Raw genomic sequence first — 27,601 nt, 5'->3', positions numbered from 1 at the left:
TCGCTGTCTCTCCCCCTCTCTCTCTGTCACTGTCTTTCCCCCTCTATCTCTTTCTCTCTGTCACTGTCTTTCCCCCTCTATCCCTTTCTCTCTGTCACTGTCTCTCCCCCCCTCTCTCTTTCTCTCTGTCACTGTCTCTCCCCCTCTATCTCTTTCTCTCTGTCGCTGTCTCTCCCCCTCTATCTCTTTCTCTCTGTCACTGTCTCTCCCCCTCTATCTCTTGCTCTCTGTCACTGTCTCTCTCCTTCTATCTCTTGCTCTCTGTCACTGTCTCTCCCCCTCTATCTCTTTCTCTCTGTCACTGTCTCTCCCCCTCTACCTCTTTCTCTCTGTCACTGTCTCTCCCCCTCTACCTCTTTCTCTCTGTCACTGTCTCTCCCCCTCTACCTCTTTCTCTCTGTCACTATCTCTCCCCCTCTATCTCTCTGTCACTATCTCCCCTTCTCTATCACTATGTCTTCCTCTCCTCTCTCCCCTTCTATCTCCTGCCTCTATCACACTGCCTCCATCACTCCCCTTCTATCACTCCCTTCCTCTACCTCACTATATCTCTCCCCTATCTCTATCTTTCCCTCTATCACGCTCCTCTATCTCTACCCCGCTCCTCCTCTATCTTGTCTTCTTCCTTCTCTGACACCCTCCCTTCTCCCTCTATCTCTCCCTCCCCCTCCCTATCTTCCATCTCACCCCTCTCTCTATCACACACTCTCTCTCCTCCTCCTCTCCCTCTCTCTATCACACCCTCCCTGTCTCTCCCTCACATTCTCTCTCTCTCTTCTCTTCAGTCCCTATATCACAATCTTCCTCTATCTTTCCCTCCTCTCCTCTCTCTCTCTCCTCCATCTTACCCCTCTATCACACTCACTCTCTCCCTCTCCTCCTCTCCCTCTCTCTATCACACTCTCCCTATCTCTCCCTCACAATCTCCCTCTCTATATCACACTCTCCCTCTATCTTTCCCTCTGCTCCTCTCTCACTCCCTCTCCTCTCTCTCTCTCTCCTTCCCTCCCTCCCACTCGGTTGAAGATGGCGGAAGGAGCCGAAGTTGACGTCAGGCTCTGGCGAAGGGGAGCGGAGGAACAAGAAGGCAGAGCAATGGCGACCCTGGAGCGGAAAGTGCCGAGTCCCGAGGCCTTCCTGGGCAAGCCCTGGTCCAGCTGGATCGACGCTGCCAGAGTGCAGTGTGCGGACAGTAAGCGGCCTGCATTCCCGCGGGTGGGCCTGGCCTGGGGCCGGGTGGCGGGCGGGCGGTGTGTGTGACAGGGGCTGCGGGTGGTCCCGGCTCCCCCCGGCCCGGCCTGGCCTGGCCCGGCCCGACAGAGCCCGGGAGCCGGGGACAGAGCCCGGGAGCGGGCTGGGCAGCCGGGCCTGGCCGGTCTCTGGCTGCAGCCTCTCTTCAGGAGGCTCAGCCACTGTTTGTGTGGGTGAAAGAAGTGTCCTACCCCCCCATGTGGCCCAGGTAGACAGATAAACACTGGCAATCAAATTGCTTCTTCACCTAATGATGTGCCACTAATTGAACATCACTACCATGTTGGCTTCATTTCATTTATTTCCCTTTTTCCATTTACCCATGTGCAGATACAGAATCAGAAGACACTGGAAAAGAGGGTGGGAAGAATAGAGAGGTGATGAGGCTTAATAAAGAAGGTAAGGGTGGCAGTGATGCTCAAGGCAACAGCACAACACTATCCTGCAAATGCAAAGTGAAATATAGTTTCCATATGCTCACCATCCGCCAATCTTTGACAGTTATTGCAATGAATGAATGACAGACTTCTGACACTGATTGCACAATGTTTACATTTGTTGTGTGTGTCAATATTGCTCACAGGGCACAGAGCTGCAAAGGCATTAAATGCTTTCCATTGTACAGAACATATAATTTGTGATTGGAAGTTAAGTCTGATTTTCACCTGATTTTATCTGCAGCTTCAGGATCTCAGTCAATCCTGGTAGCTACTTAGATGTGAACTGTATTGTCTTTCTGTTGATATCCATGCATTTTTAATGATGCTGCCATCGCAGTCTTATTTACACGTGGGGATTTTGATATTCTGAAGTTTTGAATATGACATTTCAGTATAACGATTGTGTAAAATGGCTTTAAAATCTTAAACTTCTGACAAAATTCCACTTAATTGCTTATAGCAGAAATATATTGATATAGAGATTTGTTGTAATTTTCAGTTCTGTTGATATGAATTGTCTGAACAAATTAAAAGGGGCATTGACACCTAGCATGCTGAGTCCCAAGATTAGTTAGAACAAACTCTTTCCAAAGAAAAACAGTGCATGTTGGCTTCTCAGAAAAAGGCTCAAATTCAGCAGATATTGTGTCTACTACACAGGAATGTGATTTTCAGGTTGTCATGCTGAAATTTTCCATTCAAGCTATAATTTTTTTAAAGTAAGGTAATGAAGATGTGTCAGTGATAGTCATGTTATTATTAAATATTGTGTCATTTAGCATTTCTTGGTATATACGAATGAAGTGTCAAATGGGTTTTACTAATGCTAATTTAAAACCCTGAGTACTTTGTTCAGTCAATCAAGTTAGAATCATACGTAGAACAGTTACAGCACAGAAGGAGGCCATTCATCCTGTCATGTATATGCTGGCTCTCTGAGGAAGGAATTCACCTAATGCCATTCCCTCACCTTCTACCTGCAGCCCTGCACATTCTTCCTTTTCAGATTATAATCCAATTCTCTCTTTAAATAACTTAATTGAGCCTGTCTCCACCACAGTCCCTCAGGCAGTGCATTCCAGATCTTAACTTTGTTTTTTTTCCCCATGTCGCCTTTTTTTTTGCCATCTAACATAAATCTGTGCTCTCTGGTTCTCAATCCTTCCATCAATGGGGACACTTTTTGCGTATCTACTCTGTCCAGACCCCATTTGGAGTCTTTTGGTGACATCCGTCACCAGTATACTCTCGTAATTGTGGCACTCACACCATAGTCCCTTTCATTTTGTCAGATGAGTTAAAATATCTTAATTCTTTATCACCAGTAAAATGCCTTTACTTCTGCATTGAACCACAATGTAATTCAAATACCTAATAGTGAAAAGATGGAAAGTAATTTATTTGGTTTTCTCATCCAAGGCATTTTTTCCTTTTGAGCAGTATAGTTAATATTCACACTTGTATATCACAGTATTTTAAAAATGACAAATCTGAGCAAGCAATTTGCACATGTCAGCTTTCACCTGGAGCTGTATAATACCATACCTTCTCATATTTGACCATTGTCTAATAAATAGTAGGAAGTTAAACACAGTGAATTTGCAAATTTGGGAGTTCTTCTATATTTTGTAGCTATTTTCCCCCTCTACAGCCAAAATTACATTTACTTGGAGGTCTTTAATAAATTCTATTTGTACGTTATATCAAATTCCTTCAACTAACAGATCAGTTTTTCCTGTTTTTGATGCCTTTATGATTTTGTGGTGAGAGTTCTTTTGATGAAAAGATGTACCTGCTCGAGTTCTGCATACTGTACACTGGGGAATGTCATTCTATGCAATAAACTGGAGTTGGGCTGGGTGTTTCTTTTAAAGCTTCAAGCTCACAATCTGATTTTTTAAAAAAAAGACCTTTTAAATTAGTTGTATAGCTAGAAAATCAAACAAGCTTTGGGAAGTTTACAAAGGGGCCTTTTGTGTGTATGTGTTTATGAACACATTGGCAAACTTTTCACCCCTAACAAATTGTTGACATTATGGACAGAGAAAGTATTTACTAAGGTTTCTTTATCAAGAGGGGAAGATAAGCAATCTGGAAATAAGTGCCATCTGTTAAAAAGAAAAATCACTTTCAGAGGGCTCACCATGAGGTGTCTTGCAAGAGGCTTGTTAGAAAAAGGCATATGGTATAAGAAGAAATCTAGTGTATGGTAGGAAGTTGGTTGATGGCCAAGAAATAATGTAGTAGGGTAAATGGGCATGGCTGAAACCGAAGAAGGTCTGGAAGTGGTGTACCCAGGCATCAGTCCACTTTTGATCTAGGTATGAACAGTTGCTTTGGATTTGAATAGAATGAATACAATCTTGAAATTCTCGATGATACACAGCAGGAGTTTTAACATGCAATGAGGAGAACTTAGAAAGACATAGATTGGCAGGGAGAGAGACAGATGGAGCATGCAATTTATTGTGGATAAATGTGAGGTAATACTTTTGGTAGAAAAAACAAGAATTGTGAGTATACAATTAAAGGAAAGATATGCAAATGTGGATGTACACAAAGATCCAGCAGTTCATGCATGTAATTCCCCGGGTAAAGATAAAGCTATTTTATAAATGAGGATATGATGTGCAAGAGTAAAGAAGTAAGGATTAATTCATACAATATATTGATTAGAGCATTTTGAACTAGTATGTTCAGTTTTGACTAATTATAGACAGGACAAGCCATAGAGCACATTCGTTAAACACGGGCAGCTATAAAGATGGGGCTACTTTCAGTGGAGCAGAGGCGACTCAGGAGATTTAATAGCGATTTTGAAAATTATGAACCGTTTTAGATGGAGTGACTTGGGTAAGACTTGCTTCTGGTTGGAAAGTCAGTGACTGACAGTCATTAATTTAAAATCATCACAAATAGAGTATTATTGCATGGAGCCAGATTTTTCAATGCATGACACCTTTAGTTTGGGCCTCACAATTTACTGGGAACATTTTACGGGAACACTATTTTACGGAGTGTTGCAGCAAAGAATGCTTTGCTGCAACACTGCACAGGATCTGGTGGAAGACCATTGCATGTTTTAAGGGAAAATTGGATAAAGATTTGAAATAGAGCAACCTGCAAGAAAGAGGTTGAGCAAGTGGTATTAGTTTTGGATTGTTCTTGAATAAGCCTATACAGATGCAATGTGCTGAATGGCCTCCTTCTCTGCTGTAAACCTTAATAGTTTGAATAAATAATGTCTCAAAATAGAGTCTCTTATATTCATTCATGGGGTATAGGTGTTGATGGCAATATTAGCATTTATTGCCCATTCCTAATTGATCTGAGCAGTTTTCTTGAGTTCCTGCAGTCTGTGGTGTAGATACATCCACAGTGCTGGTAGGTAGGGGATTCCGGGATTTTGAACCAGTGACGTTGAAAGATCAGCTACATATTTCTAAGTCGGGATTGTGTGTGTGATTTGGAGAGGAACTTATAGGTGGTGGTTGTTTCATTTACTTACTCCCCTTGTCCTTTGAGGTGTTGGAGGTCTGGGTTTAGAAGGTGCTGTCGAAGAAACTGTATTATGGTTTGCAGATGGTACACACTACATTTATGGGGCAGAATTTTCCAGACCACCCAGTGGCAGATTTAATGGTGGTGGTGGGGAAATGCAGCAAGCATTGAAAAATCAGTTTACCGCTGCTATACATTAATGGTGGGAAGACGTGCATTCCCGCACATCGTGGTGGATCACCATTACCACCAGAGGCCGCGTGAAACCGTTTTGTCTCCTGTTATTGTAATGCAGATGAAGGCCCAAATGGAGACCCCCCACCCCTCTTCCCTCCCCTCCCGAGCCTGCCCAAACATCAAATGGATTTCCGGTCCAGAATATGTCTGGACCAATGTGATGTGCAAATGTTGGACGTGCCTGCAAAAAGCTCTGGGCAGCTCAGAGAGATTGGGATGGAGGCCTCCAGCGACTGGACCCTGGAATGCCACGTGCGATAGTGGGTAAGTGGAGCACTGAAGATGTGGATCTTCTATATTCAGGATTTTCCAGGAGATGGATCTTCTGGCTTCAATGATGCGTCAGTTGATGTCCCATCACCTTTTAAATACTTGGCCGGATATGAAGGCAGAAAATCCATGACTGCATATTTTATTTGGCCAGCATTGGGCGATATGGTGCGAATTCTCAGTGGCCTCTGTGGTGGGAGATTCTCCCCATTACTGCCCCCACCACGAGACTTAGCCCTGGAGTGGAAAATTCCTCCCAAGGTGTGTCAGTGATAGAGGATGTAATTGGTAGCTCGTCCACCACATAACTAAGTGGGTTCCTTTGCCCTAGATGGTGTTAAGCTTCTTGAGTGTTTTTGAAGCTGCACTCATCCAGGCAAGTGGAGAGTATTCCATCGCACTCCTGACTTGCAGGTGATGGACAAGCTTTGGGGAGCCAACAGGTGAATTACTCATTACAGGATTCCCAGCCTCTGACCCACTCTTGTAGCTACAATATTTATATGCTGGTCCAGTTAAGTTTCTAGTCAGTGGTGAAGTGCAATTGAAGGTAATTTCCAACTTCCTTGTTTAAATTCTGCATATCTCTGTGAGGATTCTTTAATCTGAGAATTTGAGGAGACACACTCTTACTTGCCCTATTCAGACAGGTTCAGGATATCTTGTTCCATTCTACTCACTGCTGCTTTTCAAAAGCCCTCAGAGCTTTAGCACAATGTATAGCAAATGCCCTTCATTCATTTACTGTTGACCACAGAACCTGGCCTGATATATTGTAGCAAGGACACAGAGAAGGGGAAGAACATTCGAAGTTTGTGTTTGGAACTTCTGAGGAACAATTCATAGGTCTATGGTTGTATTAATAGAAGAGAGAGAAAATTACAGACACGAAAGATAGAGAAAGCCTAGATATAGATCTATCATTGGATATGAAGGAGAACAAGATGTACTGATTTAACTACTGCACTGAGAGACATGGAGGTTGTTGGCTTTTATGCATTGAAAGTACTTGATCTGAAGAATGTCGGGTGGAATCATTAGAAGAAGAGTGGGTGAAGTTGGATGATTGGTGGAGGAGGTCTTTGATAATGAGAAGTTATGAAATGGTTTAATAGAGAAGTTGTTTTTATATGTGGGAAGATCAACACTAGAGGTAATAAATGTAGGGGTGAAAAATAAATCCAATTAGGAATACAGGAGAAACTTCCTTACTCAGAAAGTGGTAAGATTGTGCAAGTCAATACCATAAGGAGCTGTTGAGTACAGGTTTTTAGGAGGAAACTGGATAAACATGAGGGGAAAATGAATAAAAGGTTATTTTAATAGGGTTAGACAAAAGAGAGTGGGAGATGGCTTATAGGGAACGTAAACATTGGCATGACTGAATGGCCTGTTTTTGAGCTGTACGTTCTATATAACACTGACAACCAATTGAAGATTTATCAAAGAACAAAGAAAATTACAGCACAGGAACAGGCCCTTTGGCCCTCCAAGCCTGCACCGACCATGCTGCCTGACTTAACTAAAACCCCCTACGCTTCCGGGACCATATCCCTCTATTCCCATCTCATTCATGTATTTGTCAAGACGCCCCTTAAAAGTCACTACCGTATCCACTTCCACTACTTCCCCCGGCAATGAGTTCCAGGCACCCACCACTCTGTGTAAAGAATCTGCCTCATACATCTCTTTTAAAACTTGCCCCTCGCACCTTAAACCTATGCCCCCTAGTAATTGACTCTTCCACCTTGGGAAAAAGCTTCTGACTATCCACTCTGTCCATGCCTCTCATAATCTTGTAGACTTCTATCAGGTCTCCCCTCAACCTCCATCACTCCAGTGAGAACAAACCAAGCTTCTCCAACCTCTCCTCATACCTCATGCCCTCCATACCAAGCAACATCCTGGTAAATCTTTTCTGCACCCTCTCCAAAGCCTCCACATCCTTCTGGTAGTGTGGCGACCAGAATTGAACACTATATTCCAAGTGCGGCCTCACTAAGGTTCTATAAAGCTGCAACATGACTTGCCAATTTTTAAACTTAATACCCCAGCCGATGAAGGCAAGCATGCCGTATGCCTTCTTGACTACCTTCTCCACCTGCTTTGCCACTTTCAGTGACCTGTGTACCTGTACACCCAGATCCCTTTGCCTATCAATACTCCTCAGGGTTCTGCCATTTACTGTATATTTCCTATCTGTATTAGACCTTCCAAAATGCATTACCTCAGTTCAGGTTCACAATGTAACTCACTCGCGCTTGCTAGAAACTACATATATTTATATGCAGGGCGAAGTCCTCTGCAAGCAGAAGGAATATGTCCAGTCATTACGCCTTTTCTTCGTTAAACAGAAGCATGGGAGACAAAAGCTCCCTGGTTCATTCTCCACGGCAATGCCTCAGCCAATCAAAGCTGACTGGCTAACCAATCAGCACCCTTTTCCCAAGCTGTATTAATTGCTGCTTCCTTTGAATTTGGTATTCTTGTGTTTGTCCTGATGATTGCAAGATTAAAAACTGTGGCATAAATACTAAAGAGAAACTTGTACTTTGACATAAGGTTACAATAAGATTTTATACATTTTTAAAATTGCATGAAATAAAAATATACACCGGAACTCTACCACCTCAGAATCGGAGCGGGTGAGGGTCTGACAACGGAAATCTCCAGTCTTGCCCGAGCGAGGCCACTAAATCCCGCCCAAAGTGTTAAAATGCCAGCAATAGTACAGTTTGATGATGAGGCACAGCAGTGAAGGAGTTAATTGAATGTGCACTGAGGGAAGAATTGCTTTATTCACAATATAGGAACATGGAAGTATTGGAACCACATGGGGGCCAGTACAATTCATCTCCCTATTTTGCATCACCAATACCACCACTGTCCTGGGAATCAAGATAGTTTGAAAATTGGAGTCAGCTTAGTTCCCCTTCATCTGACAAATCATCTTCAAACCTCTGGCAAAGTGTAATACATACTTGAACTTTTGTTTCTTGCAATCATCTTAAACATTGTTAATTTAATTATGTTATTTCTATGTTGTGTGAATGACTAGTTTGATGCTTCAGTTGATGTATCTAGAATGTGTCCATTCAGCATACATACTTCTGCATGTTCATAAAAGGTTAAATACAGTGTGCTGAAGCGCAGCATAGTATAGCCAATATAATAAAGTTTTTGACAAATTCCAAGCCAGTGATTCAGCCTTGATCTGTGAGTTTAATTTGCAGGCAAGTTAAGCATTAGTTCACGTGTTCTGTTCAACTGCTGAAAACAGCTTTCAGCTCTCTTTCGGATGTTCTCTTTTTAGCTATGTCCTGTGATTGTGACTTACTCAGGTAAAATAAATAAATACAACATTTGCCACATGTTACACAAAGGTGGGGGATAGATGTAGGTCAGTGAAAAATGAATTGTATCTGGTTTGTTGTGAGTCATAGTTGACACGAGATAAAGTTAAATATTTGTCCTCCAGCAATTTTCATTCAATTTGGGTTGCAATGTTTGAGTTCTGTACTTAATCCAAAATACAACAAAGTTAAGATTATGTAAATGTGGATTTAATATTCTGATGCTGGTCTTTTCTTATGTACATCAATATGATATTTAGAGCAATTTATTTCACATTATTTACATGTTTAAAAAAGTCAGCCCACATACGGATGAGCTATTGGAAGGTTTTTTTAAATGTTATGTCGTCGATGCAGACAGATCCATGTGCTCGCACTTACCTGCATGTACCAAATCCCCCTCATACCATTCCCCAATCATCTGTAGCTCAGGAATCCTCTGAATAATTCCTTTTCAGCTCCTCACAGGCTGAGCTGTTATATGATGGAATACACCTGTGTTCTGAACCTTTGGTCAAATTTTCATGTATTTTTCTTGGCTGAATTCTTTCCCCTTGCTTGTGAAAGCCTCTGACTGTTAGGGCATAGTTTGGCTACCTCATTCAGGTAGCCATTATTCAACAGTCAATCTAGAAATGAATGACAGCAGGATTCATGAACCTGGCGGTGAGTGCTGACCAGGATCATGGCATCACAATCCAGCAGAATGCTGAATATGCACTTCCAGTGCATAGTAGTCAGGAGCAGAGTTTTCCCTTTCTTAACCATTGTTGCCTCTTTTTGGCTAGAGTCAGTTAATTTGGGGTAGAGTAAGACTTACTGATGATTCTTTGAGCCACTGAGAGAGCCCCTTTAATACATTCAGCAAACCACTTGTTGATTTCCTGTAAATGACTAGATAATCAGTTTTAATGATGTTGGTTGAGGAATGAATATTTGTCAGCGCACCAAGGAGAACTCCCCTGCTTTCTTTTGAAATAGCACTGTGGGATCTTTTACCTCAGAGTACAGTACTGCATTGGATTGTCAGCCTCTCAAATGTCTGTGAATCAAAGACTGAACTGCACTCGCATGCAGCTGCCATTCATTAACTCACTTTCTCATTCGCAGGTTCCATGATGCAATCTCATGCATCTAAGTATTATTGAATGACTCACGAATTGAAGAAAGTGTAATTGATGCACTTGCTGACGTGACAAATTGGCAACGTTGTTCTCCATTTCATTATTCCTGAACCAGATATTTGAACAACACATGTGGATTGTTGATAGTAAAAATGATGCTCGTGTCTGTGGTGACCTAAGGTCATGTAAATCATGAGCATTGCTCCCTGGCCACTAAATATCCCACTGAGCATATCTCATTGTTCAGGAAATCACAGATGCGGTTTAATTAGTTTTACGACATGTGATTAACTACACAGTCAAGTAGTGATTTATTTAACCTGTAAAAAGGTATAAAGTGTTGACAGAATTAATCAGTACAATATGTGAAATGATTACTTGCTGGCATTTGCTTACTGTCACTCCTCAAAGTACAATTTAATATCTGATAATGATACTGGCAGCCATCATGGCCCCTTTCAAGCTTGTACAGTTTAATTGATTATTGAGATATTTGCGGGTCCATTTTATACAATAAAATCATGAAAATCAGATGATCCTTTTAAGGTTGACCCTCAAGTACAGTTTAAAATAATCGCCAATTGGTAAAGGAGAACAAGTGTCAATGAGCACTTTATTCAATTTATAGGAACTCATTTCAAGTTCTACGATAAAAATAATGGCGCTCCACTTACTTTACAGATTATGTGTAGAGTAGCTATCTGCTAATCTGCCTCTCCTATTTGAAGCTTTATGACTATGGGAATTTATAATCCAACTGGAGAGTGAGTAATTATAGAGTGTCTGCAATGTGCAATAAGTAGGTGTTGCACCCAACTTACTCTCCGAGCTCTCTCCGCACTGGTCATTCCCTGGGCTCTCTCTGTACTTGCTCACTCTTGGTTGTTTTTGACTTGGTTATGTTTCATTTCTTACCTTGCCTGTGTTCTGTGAGTTTTTAATCCCATGTATAGCTCATGGCCAAGACCTGCTTTTTGTAGAATGTCAAACCTTACTTCTTATGCTCGGCAACGATGTTCAATTTACGAATGAGCTGATTCTATTTGTATTTTGGTTGGTCCAACATCAGAGAGTTTTAAATTCACCAGGAATGCTGATTAGTAGGTTGATGGGAAGTGTTACTTGGTCTGATCTATACCCCTGTGCCTACAATCTTGTATTCAAGCCAGGATAAATTAATATTTTCATTCTTTTTGCTTTTTTAGCTGAATGGGATTGGTTAATTCAACAAAAGGTTTTACAATGTTGTAATATTATTTACAATCTTAAAGACTTTTCTATTTTCTGATATCTATTGAGTACTTGTGAATTAATGAAAATTACAAGATAGAGCTTTAAGATGCTTATATTCAAGTACTGTACTTAAGACTATAGTTTAAGTAATACGGTGTCACCCCTCATGTAATATTGCACTTCTTCTGAAAGTGTGGTAAAGATGATGGTACACTCTGCTGCTTGGAAAGAGTATGTCTGTGCAGCTCTGTATGTACATTTTTTTGTTTCTTTATTCTTTCATGGGATTTTGCGGTTGTTGGCAAGCCCACCCCTGATTGCTGTTGAAGCTGCCACATTGCTGTGGATTTGGAGTCACATACAGGCCAGACTGGGTAAGGACAGCAGGTATACATAGTTTAAGTGGGTGGGCAAGGGTCTGGCAGATGGAGTACAATGTTGGTAAATGTGAGGTCATCCATTTTGGTAGGAAAAACAGCAAAATGGACTATTATTTAAATTGTAAAAAATTGCAGCATGCTGCTGTGCAGAGGGACCTGGATGTCCTTGTGCATGAATCACAAAACATTGACTGGCAGGTGCAGCAGGTAATTAAGAAGGCAAATGGAATTTTGTCCTTCATTGCTAGAGGGATGGAGTTTAAAAACAGGGAGGTTATGTTGCAGCTGTATAAGGTGCTGGTGAGGCCACACCTGGGGTACTGTGTACAGTTTTGGTCTCCTTTACTTGAAAAAGGACATACTGGCACTGGAGGGGGTGCAGAGGAGATTCACTAGGTTGATTTCAGAGTTGAGAGGGTTGACTTATGAGGAGAGACTAAGTAGACCGTGGACTCATTGGAAGTTAGAAGAATGAGGGGGGATCTTATAGAAAAACATAAAATTATGAAGGGAAAAGATAAGATAGAAGCAGGCAGGTTGTTTCCACTGGCAGGTGAAACTAGAATTAGGGGGCATAGCCTCAAAATAAGGGGGAGCAGGTTTGGGACTGAGTTGAGGAGAAACTTCTTCACCCAAAGGGTTGTGAATCTGTGGAATTTCCTGCCCAGTGAAGCAGTTGAATGTTTTTAAGGCAAAGATAGATAGATTTTTGAACAGTAAAGGAATTAAGGGTTATGGTGAGCGGGCAGGTAAGTGGAGCTGAGTCTACGAAAAGATCAGCCATGATCTTATTGAGTGGCACAATGGCCTACTCCTGCTCCTAGTTCTTATGTTCCCTTCCCTAAAGAACCAGATTGATGAACCAGATGGGTTTGTATAACAAAAAATGATAGTTGTGATAGACACCATTACTGAGACTAATTTTATCTTCTAGATACATTAATTGAATTTAAATTCCACCAGCTGCCGTACTGGGATTTGAATCCATCCATGTCCCCTGTGCATTAAAATAAAAGCAAAATACTGCGGATGCTGGAAATCGGAAATAAAAGCAGAATTTTTATTTACCTCTGTTTTTATCCCTCATGCATTAGCTTGGTCCTCTGAATTACTAGTACAATGACATAGAATTCATAGAACCATAGAATCCCTACAGTGCAGAAGGAAGTCATTTGGCCCATTGAATCTGCACTGACTCTCCAACAGAGCATCTTACTCAAAGACTGAAGTGTTTTGTATTTCAGTTTGAGTTAATAATCGGTGTTCGTTATTTATGTGCCTTTTATAACATTTTAAACCAGAGGGCGATTTCTGTACTAGTATCCAATTGGAATGCATTTTCTGAATGTTAAGTATTCAGAAATAGCCCATTTTAATTATACAAACATTTGAATTAAGCAGCATAAAAATAATAGCATGGTAATTCAATGATTAATCAAAAATTAAAGAATTAGAATTGCTGTTAATTCTCTGCATGTCTAGTTCTTACACTCTATAAGCTACCTGGAAAAGTATATATGGAGGTTTTGATCTGCAGGTCTCATGATAGAAGTGGAGGTGCATATTGTGAAAGATGTTTGGCATTTAAAATTTGGGGCTATCAAATAAGTGTCAACATTTTCACAGGATATATGACTTCCACATGGGAAGAATTACATCTGTTTGCCCTGGTTTTGTTATTCCACTTTTGTTTCCACTAAAGATGATGTAGAAACTGGCTAAGTAAACTTGTCACACTGAGCTCCTGGTAATTGTGCAGTTGCAGTGCCTTCACTGGAATGTATTAAAGAATGACAACTTACATAGAATAGAATCATAGAATCCCTACAGTACAGAAAGAGGCCATTCGGCCCATCAAGTCTGCACCGACCACAATCCCACCCAGGCCCTACCCTCATATCCCTACATATTTTACCCACTAATCCCTCTAACCTACGCATCTCAGGAAACTAAGGGGCAATTTTAGCAAGGCCAATCAACCTAACCCGCACATCTTTGAACTTACATATAGCTACTTTATTTTACATATGAAGAAGGGAATTTAATCACTTTGGGATGGCTTTCTTTGTTAAAGGAGCTTTGTAGTTGCACTTTGGTTTTGTGATAACAGAAAATGTTGACAGAAATCTGTGCAGTTTAACAAATTTCTTGTCAATTTCCTGTGACATTGCACAAGGCAAGTTGGAGAAGTACTCCAAATTTCCTTGTTTCTGTTTTATTCTTGTTGCTATTTTCAGTCTCTCCACTAGGTCTGCCTACCTTCCCCTTCTATTCTTTTATCAAATCTATTTTTCTTTTTCTTTTCTCTACTGCCAGGTGGTAGCTGGTATGTCATGGTAAGTGCGGACAGGAGTCACCTATGCATTTAGGTCAGAGGGAAAATGTGGTCATCAGTTGCTTCATTCCCTTCCCCTCCGACATGCTGACGTCCATTATTTTCCCTGTTCCTTTACCCTCATATGACCCATGTCTTATCCCATCTCATCCTTTCCCCCCTTAATCCCTGAACCCATTTATTTTTCCTTCTCTTTTGCCCATTGTCAGTCACTTGATGTTTAACCTGCTATCGTTCCAATTCTCCAAGGGCAGATTTGTTTTGTTCTATATCAAATTAGACTGAGGGAAGAAACTGGCTGCCTTTCTCTCTATTTTTTTGCCTCATTATTGTTAGAAATTGGAACCACACAATTTATGGAAATTTAGTAATCCATCAGCCTAGACCTTTCTTTTATGAAACTGGAAGTATTAATATTAAGAAAGACTCAATTTCTTTGTCGTCATCTGTGTCACACTCTTTTTCTGAACTCAGTGTGTGTCCCTTTATAGAGATCATAGAAAGCAAAGGTTACAAATAGGTGTGTCATAATAGATATTTTCTTACTCCCCCTCACTATCACACACATGCACACACAAATGCACATTCCCTCTGCTCCTTTCTCAAACCAAATTAAAATAAATTGGTCCTCAATTTTTTCATCAAATGATTTCTGTAATGTTAAGCAGAAATTGCCAGAATCTGAAGAAAAAGTATTGTTCCTTATAGCTAGCTGAATATTTGTGAACTAGTGTGGGAAATTAGTGACGCAGCATATGCTTTTATGCATGCACTACACAAACCAAGTTCACCATACAGTGCCATAACTCAGGGCAAAAAAGTATCAATTTCAAGTGCAGACTTCTGGAAGAGGCTGAGGGCTTCATGTTTCATGAAGGGTTAAAAGTACAACATTTGTTATGTCATTGTAAAATATGTTTTGTTTATTTTGACTTAACCCTTTCTTAGAACACTGAAAGTTTAATAATTGTGCAAAAACAATGGCAGTTGAACGCAATTAGAAAACATTTTGAGAATTGGGACTAGCTTGTGGAGTCAGAATGATGAACTTGCACCATCACTGCCCATTACAAATGTGGATTCAAGAATTTATAATAGAAAAGTTAATACTGAGTGAAAGTGTGACAATCCTATAACGAGTATTGGGTATTTTTTCAGGAACAGTAAGAGGCAATAATGTAGTTCTTTGATTTACCATTGTGCTTCACCACAGAATGCAAAGAAACAAATTCCTCAGCTGTGATTTTCTGCATCGCTATCTGTTGATCAGAGACAGATTCAAGTTATCAGGATGGGGAAAGAAAAAAGGGATTAGAAGAGAGACTGAAGAGGACAAGATCAGTTAACCATGGGAACGGACTCACCTGTGCATAGGGTTAAGTGTTTGTAGAAGTCTTGGAATGGTATTGCTCCTTAACCTTTTGGTTGGAGAGTAGTTTTGCATTTGGGAGGGTGATAAGTAGAAAAGAGGCATAAAATATTTTGATTAAATCCAATTGTTTTTAGCTGCTCAAGACTGATTGTGCTAATGTTTAATCTTTTAATCTTTTGTAGGGGCTTGAACATGAATTAAACAGTAAATATAAATAAAACATTAGAATCATTGAACAAATAGTTATATATGAGAATAATTATTATCATTATTTTAAACTAACCCTATATGACCGTTTAGTTTCGTCTTTTAACCAGAAATCAGATGGGAAAAATTAATATGGCTTGCATTTTTTTAACATCTCCACATCATTGCATTTTTTTAACATATACCTGTACTTAAAGCATTTATTTCCTACATCCTCTGGTACATTATCATTTCTTGTCCTGCTCTTGGATATGATTAACATAGCCTAGTTCATTGTTCATTAGCAACAACCAAGAAACATGCCAGCCAAAACCCGCTACGGGTAATATGACAAACTGACAATTCCACATGCCGATTGATGCTACAGTTAGCAATTCTATTGTTAAGAGTCCTTTAGAAGGACAAGGTGATTGTATTGCTTATGTTCATAAGTAGTTTAGATTCCTGTGCTGTTATATAGCTACTTGTGAGATATCTGCTTTTCAAAGTTCTATGTCTTTGGATTCTCAGAAGTTATTATGAAAATCCCACTCAATTGTTTAGTAAGGTTATTACACTGCATGGTGTTCCTTCCAACTGTTCCTTCTAACCTCTGTGTGGTGTGGGGCTGGCTTGTTGCACTGTTTAATAACTTTGATTGATACACACAGCACATGCGCACATCTTGAAGGGAATGGGTTGCGTCGTGCAGCCTGTTTCCTTCCTGCACAGCACCTTCCTGATTGCTGCAACACACAGGCTAGCGGGAATATGGTGCTGTTGTATGCCAACCAGAAAGTTGCAGGCTCGACTACCACTTCATACTGAATTAGCTAACCTTAAGAGACTTGTGGGCTAGGGAGCTACGTTTGCACTGCTAATTGTTTCTAAGGATCCTTCCAACCCAGTTCCCCCACAGTGGAAGGCGCATATATGTGGATTTCACATGGTGATGGCAAAATAAAACTGACTTGATGCGCTCCATAGTTGAATAGCAAGCCTGGAGTCACCATTCTGGCTTGCACATAAAGAATGACTACTTGACAGTAGAGATAGAGGTCACTGGCACCTGTGGAATTGTGAGGATCTGAGAGTAGAAACATGGAAAGAAACATAGAAAAACTACAGCACAAAACAGGCCCTTCGGCCCCACAAGTTGTGCCGAACATATCCCTACCTTCTAGGCCTACCTATAACCCTCCATCCTATTAAGTCCCATGTACTCATGAGGAGTCTCTTAAAAGACCCTATTGAGTTTGCCCCCACCACCACTGACGGCAGCCGATTCCACTCGCCCACCACCCTCTGTGTGAAAAACTTCCCCCTAACATTTCCCCTGTACCTACCCCCCAAACCTGTGTCCTCTTGTAGCAGCCATTTCCACCCTGGGAAAAAGCCTCTGAGAGTCCACCCGATCTATGCCTCTCAACATCTTATATTAGGTTTCCCCTCATCCTATGTCTCTCCAAGGAGAAAAGACCGAGCTCCCTCAGCCTATCCTCATAAGGCATGCCACTCAATCCAGGCAACATCCTTGTAAATCTCCTCTGCACCCTTTCAATCTTTTCCACATCCTTCCTGTAAGTAGCAGGAGAATATTTGGCAACAAGTTGTCCTGATCAGTAAAAGTCAGTTTATCTACACAGATGACTCTTCTTACTTATGCTGATATTGCTGAACTTGAAAGAAACTGTAATCATTCAATTACTTAGCAAACAATGAATAACAAAACCAAACAAGGTACAGTGATTAGCACTGCTGCCTCACCGCACCAGGGATCTGGGTTCAATTCCGGCCTTGGGTGATTGTCTTTGTGGAGTTTGTATGTTCTCCCCATGTTTGTGAGGGCTTCCTCTGGGTGCTCTGGTTTCCTCCCACACTCCAAAGATGTGCAGGTTAGGTAGATTGGCCATGATCAGTGTGTGAGGTTACAGGGATAGAGGGCAGGAGAGTGTGCCTAGGTAGAATGCTCTTTAGAGGTAGAGGGCTCTTTCAGACTCAAAGGGCTGAGTGGCTTTCTTCTGCACTGTAGGGATTCTATGGAACAGATCCAGTTTAGGGTGTTTGAACAAAGGGAAAGGTGGTACAGACTAAGGATGAGACCAGCCTTGGATCAGTGTGAGGTTGGACGGACCTGGAGAGTTTTCGGCCTGTGGATAGACCCAGGCTTTGAATGTATGTTTGCTCTTCCTATCAGTGTGATTGGTAGAATTCACTTTGCAGTGGTGTAGCGGGGTTCTCATTTCCAGTGACATCCCACAAAACTCTCCTAATAACACCTGAAGATGTGCTTAAGTGTGCAAGTAATTATCATACAAGTTAGTAGAAAGTTGAGAGTTTAATTGATGGATCACAACTAAAATTCAGATGGAGATGAAAGATTCTTTATCCCCTGCTGTATTCAATAATTTAATCTGGGTATTTAAACTTTCCTTCCTCATCCAACAAGACTGACAATAGATCAATTGGCCATTCACCTTATTCCATTGTGGGAAGAGGTGCAAAATGTGGTTCTTCATTTGCCCACACAATTCACTGCACCTCAATGTAATTTGTTTAATTTGGTTGATTTTGTGAAAGTGGGGCAATAAATAAATAGAAGTATTGAAAATATTACACCATATACTGAGTTGTACAGATTAGAAAGTCCTAGGTTTGATGCTCTCTGTGGTCAGTACTGATTTAGCTGATCTGAACTAGGGCAGTATTTAAAAGGCTGAAATTTACATTTTGATCTCTTAGCCACGAATCATCCAGGAATTATGATCCTTCTCCTAGTTATACGTTGACACTTGACGGAAAGTGCATTCTTGTGAATGTAGGCAATGACAGGATTGGTGTAGCTTGCTGTCTAAGCTCACACTGTACCTCCTTGATTGAGACAACAGGAAGTTGCTGGAAACCTGTGGAACTTTATCCAAAAGACTGTGCTGCAGGGGAGGGGGAAATCAAAAATGTTGGGCAACAACTTCTCCCAAAGTTAGCACCAGTTGATAATGGGGATGTTGATAGAGTCTTCCTTTTGTTTGTTGCTTAATAGTCCACCACCATTTGTGTCTGGATGTGGCAGGGTTTCGGATTCATTGGTTGTGGGGTTCCCTTAGCTCTCTCTGTAGCACACTGCTTTTGCTGTTTCACGTGCATGCAGTCCTGTGTTGGCACCTGATTTTTAGGTGCACTCAGTACTGCTCCCAACATGATCTTCTATGCTCCTTATTGAACCAAGGCTGGTTATCTGGCTTGGTGGTGGTAGAAGAATGTGGAGCGTGCCAGTCTATGAGATTTTAAAACATACAGACCTGCTGCTGATAGCGCACAGAACCTCTCAGATGCTGTGTAGTGCCACATAGTGCGATGGAGGGTGCCCTCGGTGTGAAGACAGGATTTATCTGCTGCAGCCCTCTGTGTTATTAAACGATTAATCCAAAGAACAGGAACTCAAATCGCACCATGATTGTTTGAGAATTTGATTTCAGTTTTTGAAAAATCTGGATTTTTCTTTAATCTGACTTCAGTAAAGCTGGCAATGAAGTTTTGGATTGTTGAAAAACCCAACTGGTTCACTAATGTTTTTTATGGAAGAAAACCTGCCATCTCTACCTATCTCGGCTTATGTATTGCTGCAGTCCCACACCCATGTAGTATTCTTAATGCATCTACATGTCCTTAACCATATCCTTTTGTCACGAACCATGCTGATGTTATCTGCAAGGATGTCCCACCTTGAAACACTTGTTTGTGGTGGTATATAGCTTTGTTTTTGGAATGGTGTGAAGAGTCACGTGAAGCCCCAGTGAGAAGAACCAGTTCAGTCATTGTATAGTATCGCAGACTATTTATTAAATTAAAGAAAAGACAAATGCACACAAACAGGACTCCAAAACTCTAACAAATCACTAAACATATGCATAAAGTTTATGTAGAAATTACCCCTTGTTCCAAAATAAATCTATGGTCCTTGAACTCCTTAAGACTTCCCCTTTCCCAAACAACATCCAAATTAAATAAATCTATACGTCAACCTGAGAGTTACGATACAATACAAGGCTGAGGATCAAGCCTGGGAAACGTCTTTTCTTGGTCCAGCAAAGATATTTAAGCTGCTTTTATAAAGGCTTCTGTACTGCCATGGCTTTAAAACTAAGATGTGGACAGGCCTCTCAGGCTGTTAAGTGTGAATTGGCCCTGTGGCTGTTAGATATAAACTGGCCTCCCTACCTCTGAGGATGCCGGCAATTATACAATTTTTCCTCTTTGATTCTTAATTCAGTGTATTTGCCTGTCTGCATCTCTCAAACTCCTGGACTCTAGAAATTAGCATGTGTATACTTCCACTGATATCTCAGTCATCTAGATAAGCTGTTTCCTACTAATGGGTGATTTATACCTGTTTATGTCTAGATGCCTGCTAATCTTATTACTGGACAAGTCACATCTTTTGAATGCTGGCCACTGTTATTGCTGGGAAGATTTCTACTTGTTGCTGGGCAGGTTGTATCCTATCATGTTACGAGGCAGATCCATGATATTTTATTCTTGTTTTCCACAAGGACTATGCTGTTATGGGTGAAGCTGTAACAGATAGATCAGTGGGGACAAGATCACGTTTCTCTTGCCACCAGCCATAAACGCAGCCTATGTCCTTCAGCTTGGTCAGTGAAGTTATGCTTTACAGTTTTTTTCCACAATTGAGTATCTTGCTAGGCTACTTCAGATGGCAGTTAAGAGTTCACCATGTTGATGTGAGACTTGAGCCATTTATAGACTAGGCTGGCTAACAATCGCAAGTTTTCTTCTCCAGAGAACCAACTGGGTCTTTAAGAACAATCCAACAGCTTCATTGCTACTTTTACCTGTACTCCTTGGTTTTAAATTCCAGACCTTTATGAGCAGAATTTTAATTCTGGCACAGCCTAAGTGGGATTTGAACTCATGTTCTTCTGGCCTTTTTATTACTGTCCCAGTAACATAGCCACTGTACTACTGGGGTATGGTTCAGTACTGTGGTACGGTTCCATGCATAATAACAGCCCTTGAATATTTTAACATTTTCTTTCTGTGTCTTTGATCAACAAACAGCTGAGCGCAGTTCCAGCCTCATATATTTATAATCATACTGTACATTGTACCATAAGTTGTTCCATTTTTCTTTTGGAAATTACATGACGTTCTGGTACTATTTTACCATGGCTGTAGCATTATGCTCTTGGGCACATAATGTATTATTCTACTGTTGAGGAGTGGGACTGTGTTTAAATTGGACTGCTCTCGGAGCTTAATAGCTTATTGTGAGAGAAGTTTGCAGATTGTAGTATGGTGGTTAATTTCTGGGTCTAGACAGAAGGAATTACCATGAAGTGGGTGGCTTCCACTGTCTCACATTGTATGATGTGACATATGTACTAAGACATCTACATGATCTTACTGTACCATTTGTAATATATTAGTAGATATTTCCGTGTCGGTCTTGTGGCAGATCGGATGATTTTTGTCGGCAATAAATGCTGGCCTAGCCAGTGACACCCACATCCCGTATATAAATAACAAAAAGATATGCTGTTCCGGCACGTTCCTGTCATTTTGACGTGTTTTCCAGAAAGTGCCAGTATGCCTCTAAGGTATTTGGTAAACACTGGCTCAAGTCAAAGTTTAATTGGTTTTCAAACTGCGTGTCTGAAAGCTGACTTCTGTTCTTGATTTTAAGAGTGATTGCTGACACAGTTTATAGGATTTTTGACTTCTATTATTTGAGGTATTTTCAGTTGTTCTGGGGCTTTTGTATATTCAAAACGAACCCTTTAGTTTCTACATTAGTTGCAGTGTGACACATGAAACGCAACTGGTAGGAAGTGGGTGCTACATGTTTTTTGTGGTATTACTGCTGGATTATGTGACATTGGTCCTACTGAGTCAGATGACATGCTGTTTTTATGAGAATAGGGTGTTGTACCCGTGTAATACATATGCTGCAAGGTGGAAATGTATCCATTTAAGACCACAATGCCTGAACAAAACATTGGGTTATTCAGAGTTTAACTGCTGTTTGACCAAGGAACTGCAGATTGGAAAATGCGTACATGCCTCAGACTCCTGGTTGGGGATGCAACAGACATTAAACATCTGGTTTCCTTTCTGTTTTTAAAGAATATTTTGCATATGTAACAAAAAATGAGAATGCTTCCTATGCTCCATCATCAATGGCAGAATCTTTTCATTCTACAAGTTCTCTACTTTGCTAGATTTTAGAAGCCTTCAAAATGTCGATTCCCTCAACACTCATAGGCAGAATTTTACTGGCATGTCCGCCCAAGGTTTGTACGATCCCGTCTGAGGCCAACAGAAAATGCCGTTTTCCAACCTTTGCCCGCCCCCGGAATCGGGGCGGGCGTGCCTGTAAAATTCCAGCCATAGCATCTGTTCAATGCAATGCGATGCCCACTAAGTTAAAGGCACGATATAAATTTAAATCGCCATGAATCAATCTCCAATGCATGCGTTGAGCGACAGACTCAAGATACACCCAAGAACGCTGCTCCAGAAAAGCTGACAATTCTCATGATTTAAAAGGATAGATTGAGTTAGATTACAATCCCCATAGGTGCCTTTCTGGAGAGGGGAGGAGAACCTGCTCTTAACTTCATAGGACCTCAGATACCTACTATGAAGCCAAGAGAAAGTTCATCTGTGAGAAAGAAAAGGTGCATGTTTGACTACAATTGCAGCCAATTCAAGATTAGGTTTGTGACCAGCACTGAAAATGTCATTAGGTACTCAAGTATAGGAAAGCAACTTAACACATATTCACCACCAGCAGGATGCTGCCACCAAATTAAAAAGATGTTCTGCCTATCACAAAAATGAGTAATGCGGTATATGAATTTCAGTGCCAGTGTGATTCCAGGTATGTAGGCTGTACATCCCAAAAACTGGCAGATCGTATCAAAGAACATAAGAAGTAAGAGCAGGAGTAGGCCTGCTCTGCCATTCAATAAGATCCTGGCTGATCTTTTTGTGGACTCAGCTCCACTTACCCGCCCGCTCACCATTACCCTTAATTCCTTTCCTGTTGAAAAATCTATTTATCTTTGCCGTAAAACATTCAAAGAGGTAGCCTCAACTGCTTCAGTGGGCAGGGAATTCTACAGATTCACAACCCTTTGGGTGAAGTTCTTCCTCATCTCACTCCTAAATCTGCTCCTCCTTATTTTGAGGCTATGCTCCCTAGTTCTAGTTTCACCAGCCAGTGGAAACAACCTCCCTGCTTCTATCTTATCTATTCCCTTCATAATCGTATATGTTTCTTCACGATCCCCCCTCATTCTTCTGAATTCCAATGAGTATAGTCCCAGTCTACTCAGTCTCCCCTCATAAGCCAACCCTCTCAACTCCAGAATCAACCTAGTGAATCTCCTCTGCACTCCCTCCAGTGCCAGTATATCCTTTTTCAAGTAAGGAGACCAAAACTGTACACAGTACTCTAGGTGTGGCCTTCCCAGCACTTTATGCAGCTGCACCATAACCTTCCTGTTTTTTAAACTCCATCCCTCTAGAAATGAAGGACAAAATTCCATTTGCCTTCTTAATTACCTGCTGCACTTGTAAACCAACTTTTTGCAATTCATGCACAAGAACATCCAGGTCCTTCTGCACAACATCATACTGCAATTTTTTACCATTTAAATAATAGTCTATTTTGTTGTTATTTCGATCAAAATGGATGACCAACATTGGATTTACCAACATTGTACTCCATCTGCCAGACCCTTTCCCACTCACCTAAACTATCTATATCCCTTTGCAGACTTTCAGTGTCCTCTGCACATTTTGCTCTACCACTTATCTTAGTGTCATCTGCGAACTTGGACACACCACACTCGATCCCCAACTCCAAATCATCTATCTAAATTGTAAACAACAGCAACAACATCAAACAGCATGTCCCAGTCTATGTTCGCAATGGGCAAGATGCAGACCGTACCCAACCAATCTGTGCCACAGAGAGAACATGCAAACTCCACACAGGCAGTCACTCAAGGCTGGAATCAAACCTGGGTCCCTGGCGCTGTGAGGCAGCAGTACTAATCACTGTGCCGTCTAAAGTAGCAGTGGGAAATCATTTTATCAGAACTGATGTGGTATCGAGTGAAGTACCTTTACTATTAAGTAAATCTTCGATGGAAAAGGGCCAATTGAAGTTGGACACGCAGCATGCTAAAGTGATTGCTTGTGGAGATCTGTAGATTTGCAATTTACACTGTTGGGATGTTATTGTATTCCTTTAAGGCCTATCATCTCGAGACAGAATGTTAAAGAGGTATTAATGACAGCTGGGGATAGAGATTTAAAAGAGAAGAAGCAAATTATTACAAAACTACATTGACAATTTACACATCCCTCTGGCCATAGGGTTGAAGTATCTGTTAAAAGATGAGGAGCACTGGGTGAGGAATACACTACACTTATCGATGATATCAGAGAAAAATGTGATATCGGTAGCAAGTACAGGAGAATGGCATTGTGACCAGTAATAAGTCTTCCATTGACAAACAACCTTAATGAAACCATAACAATGCTCCTCAAAGTATGTATTGAAGAAAAAATAATTTTGTTTTATATTTTTTAGACATAGCGACTGGATTCAGTATTTCAATGCTAATTTTTAGTAAAGAAAAAGATAACTATTAATAAAATAATAGAAAGATGGATATGAATGGGGCTGGGAGCACCTACTAATTTCTGAATGGACAATGGAAGAGATTTGCCAATGATGAATTCAGGAGTATGTGTGAAAATTTGAATATCATAGCAATGCCTACAGCAGCAGAAAGTCCTTTTCTTAATGGGATATGTTAGAGAAATCACGGCGTGATTGACCAAATGCTCCCAAAAATCTTAGCTGACCAATAGAATTGTAATTTGACAACTGCTCTAATGTGGGCTGCAATACATGTTGTGTACATGCTAAAAATACACTCCAGATGATTGTGGGCTACAGCCCCAATCGCTTTAGGCAGGAATTTGAAGATACCTTCAATAAAGTGGGATCATCTCCCATCTTTGGAGGGAATTACCATTAGTTTAATTTTTGCACAATATTTGAATGCCATACATTCAGGGAGGAGAACATTTATTAAGGCGAGGGTTCAGAAAAAAATCAGGAGAACTTTGAGGTATTGAATGAGGTGATCAGAAATGAATTTTAAGCCTGGGAACATGGGTGTATTATAGAAGAGAAGGGCAGAAAGAATGAAGAGGCCCAGGAAAAGTTATGGGCGCTGATAACAAAATGATAATTTAGCAACACGGTAATCAGACTGTTGAAACATGTGGCTTACTGGCACTGATTACACATTGATGGAGCACCTTGCATTTCGCGCACTTACATGCTGTATGTGTACGAACAATGGATTGTGGCGGATAAGAGGCCACCTGAGAGTAGACCATGTGATAGAACATAGAACATAGAACATAGAACATTACAGCGCAGAACAGGCCCTTCGGCCCACGATGTTGCACCGACCAGTTAAAAAAAAACTGTGACCCTCCAACCTAAACCAATTTCTTTTCGTCCATGATAGTGAAGATCAAGATAGAGCCATTTATCACAAAGATCAACCATCATAATAGGATGGGCAGGAACAACCACAGGGAAATACAAAACCTGGCTGAATATACAAGATGAAGGGCGGAATATCAGATCTACGGATAGGTAGAAGGACGTTAAAATGTGGAAAGCCAGGAAAAGTAGTGCAAGTTCAGATAGCAGTCTAGTGGTGACCACAGCCCATGGGGGAAAAAAAATCAAGAACTCATGAAAAGAAGTCAGATCTCAGGAGGGACAGGCCGAGTAGTAGTAGTCCAGATAAAGGGACAGGAGATCTAGTAGGGATTGGAGTTAAACAAGAGCAAGGACCAAAGAATAGGTGAAGAATATCATAAGAAATATGAGCCCCTATGATAGAGGAACTCTGGTGGCTAATAACATATTCGATAAATTGGTAAAGAGGCTAAACAAAAGGAATTTGATAATTGGAGAGAATCATAGAATCCTTACAGTACAGAAAGAGACCATTCAGCCTATCCAATCTCTACCGACTCCGACAAAGTATCTTCCCAGGTCCAGCCTCGTCCTATCCCCGCATCCCCATGTATTTACCCCATTAATCTCTTAACCTACACATCTTTGGACACTAAGGGGCAATTTACCATGGCCAATCCACCTAACCTGCACATCTTTATACTGTGGGAGGAAACCGTAGCACCTGGAGGAAACTCATACAGACACGGGAGAACATGTAAACTTCACACAGTCACCCAAGGCTGGAATCGAACCTGGGTCCCTGGCGCTGTGAGGCAGCAGTGCTAACCACCATGCCACCCAAAGTTTGGCATTCACATGGAGGTACCAGACAAAGGGTTGTCAGCATTGTCCCATTGATGACTGTGTACAGACAAAATACTCCCAGATGATATGTACAAAGTTAAGGGGATTTGAGGAAGAACTGGGCAACCAGGAAGATTAGACTCCCCAACAACAGGAAAAGTAAGTTTGAGGATTTTCCTAGTGCTTTTAACAACATACTCATGGGAACGTAAGTCCATTGATGTCAGAGCTGCCTTTCTGCAAGGGGAACAATTTCAAAGAGAAGTATTCTTAAAGCCTCCAAAAGAAGCTGAAGTTATGGCAGGGAAATTATTGAGGTCAAACAAGTATGTTTACATGCCAAACAATTCATCCAGGGTATAGTATTTTTCAGGTAGGAACACCTTACTAAAAGCTGATTGCTGGATCTGCTTTTAGCTGAATACAATGTTTTATTGGTATTAAGAAGGAAAACTAGCAGGTATTTTCATAATGATGATTTGCTGTTTGGAGGACGGGGGGTGGGAGAGGAATTTGAGAAATTTGTGATAGATCCCATAATAGTGAAATTCAAAATTGGAAGTTGGGCTTCTGGAGTTTTTAAGTATGTAGGGTTGGATGAAAGATGGACTAACTTGTGAATAGCGCTGACTCAACAGTGTTACTTAGAGAATGTTAATAGGATCCTGATGAATTGAGCCTGATTCTCCCAAAAGGAAGACACTGGAACCAAAGAAGAAGCAGATCAATTAAGAAGCTTAGTTGGCCAATTAAATTGGTGATGCACAAACTAGACCAGATGTGTGATAATATATATTAGAATTCAGTACCGTGCTGAATTATGCTACCATTGGGGAAGTGCTAAAAGCATATAAGCCATTCAAGAAATTTAAGTTTAAGAGAATGTATGCTCAGATTTCCAGACCTGGGTGATCCCAAAGGGATGAAATTAGTCATTTTTAGTGATGCCTCACATGCTGATCTTCCCAATGGTTATTCCAGTACAGCAAGATTCATTATATTTTTAGTGGGAAGAAATGATAAATGTTGTCCACTCGCCTGGGAGTTGAAAAAGATAGGTTAGTTAAAAGCACCTTAACTGTGGAGACACTTGCACAAGTAGAAGTGACAGATATGGCTATGTATTTATTGAGTATTTTAAAGGAACTCCTATATACGGGAAACTGGGGAAAATGTGCCATTAGAATGCTATCTAGATAATCGTTTGCTCTGGGATAATGTGCATCCGGCAAGGAGCGTCATGGAAAAGAGGTTGAGGATTATCTCACGAGTATAAAAGAGATGTTGGAAAGGAAGTTCCCAAGATAAAATGAGTTGATGCAAGTCACCAGTTGTTAGATTGTGTCACAAAAGGAACTGCTTGTCCAAATAAGTTATTGGATATCCTCAAAGAGGGACACCTTGTGTTATAATGGATTATGAGAAACACAGAAATTTCCAAGTTGTAACCTTATTAATTCTTTTTGTTTTCAAAATCGGGGTGGAAAGATGGAACATGTTAAAAATTGATTGTATAATGAGATAACAGATTATCA

General features: G+C 40.8%; 1 protein-coding gene across 4 annotated transcripts in view; it reads left to right on the top strand.

Annotated features, from left to right (window-relative positions):
* The first annotated feature begins 1,017 nt into the window (after positions 1-1,017).
* LOC144498684 (ataxin-7-like protein 1) overlaps positions 1,018-27,601 on the top strand; it is a 243,914-nt gene continuing 217,330 nt past the window's right edge. For all 4 annotated transcript variants that reach the window (XM_078220169.1, XM_078220168.1, XM_078220166.1 and 1 more), the window contains exons 1-2: positions 1,018-1,192; positions 1,582-1,650. In XM_078220169.1, coding sequence (XP_078076295.1) covers positions 1,027-1,192; positions 1,582-1,650 — 235 coding nt within the window. In that variant the 5' untranslated portion in view covers positions 1,018-1,026. The remainder of the gene's footprint in view (positions 1,193-1,581; positions 1,651-27,601) is intronic.

The sequence above is a fragment of the Mustelus asterias genome, chromosome 9 (genome assembly GCF_964213995.1).
Source record: "Mustelus asterias chromosome 9, sMusAst1.hap1.1, whole genome shotgun sequence".
Taxonomy (NCBI): Eukaryota; Metazoa; Chordata; class Chondrichthyes; order Carcharhiniformes; family Triakidae; genus Mustelus; species Mustelus asterias.
This window is presented reverse-complemented; position numbering and strand designations above follow the sequence as displayed.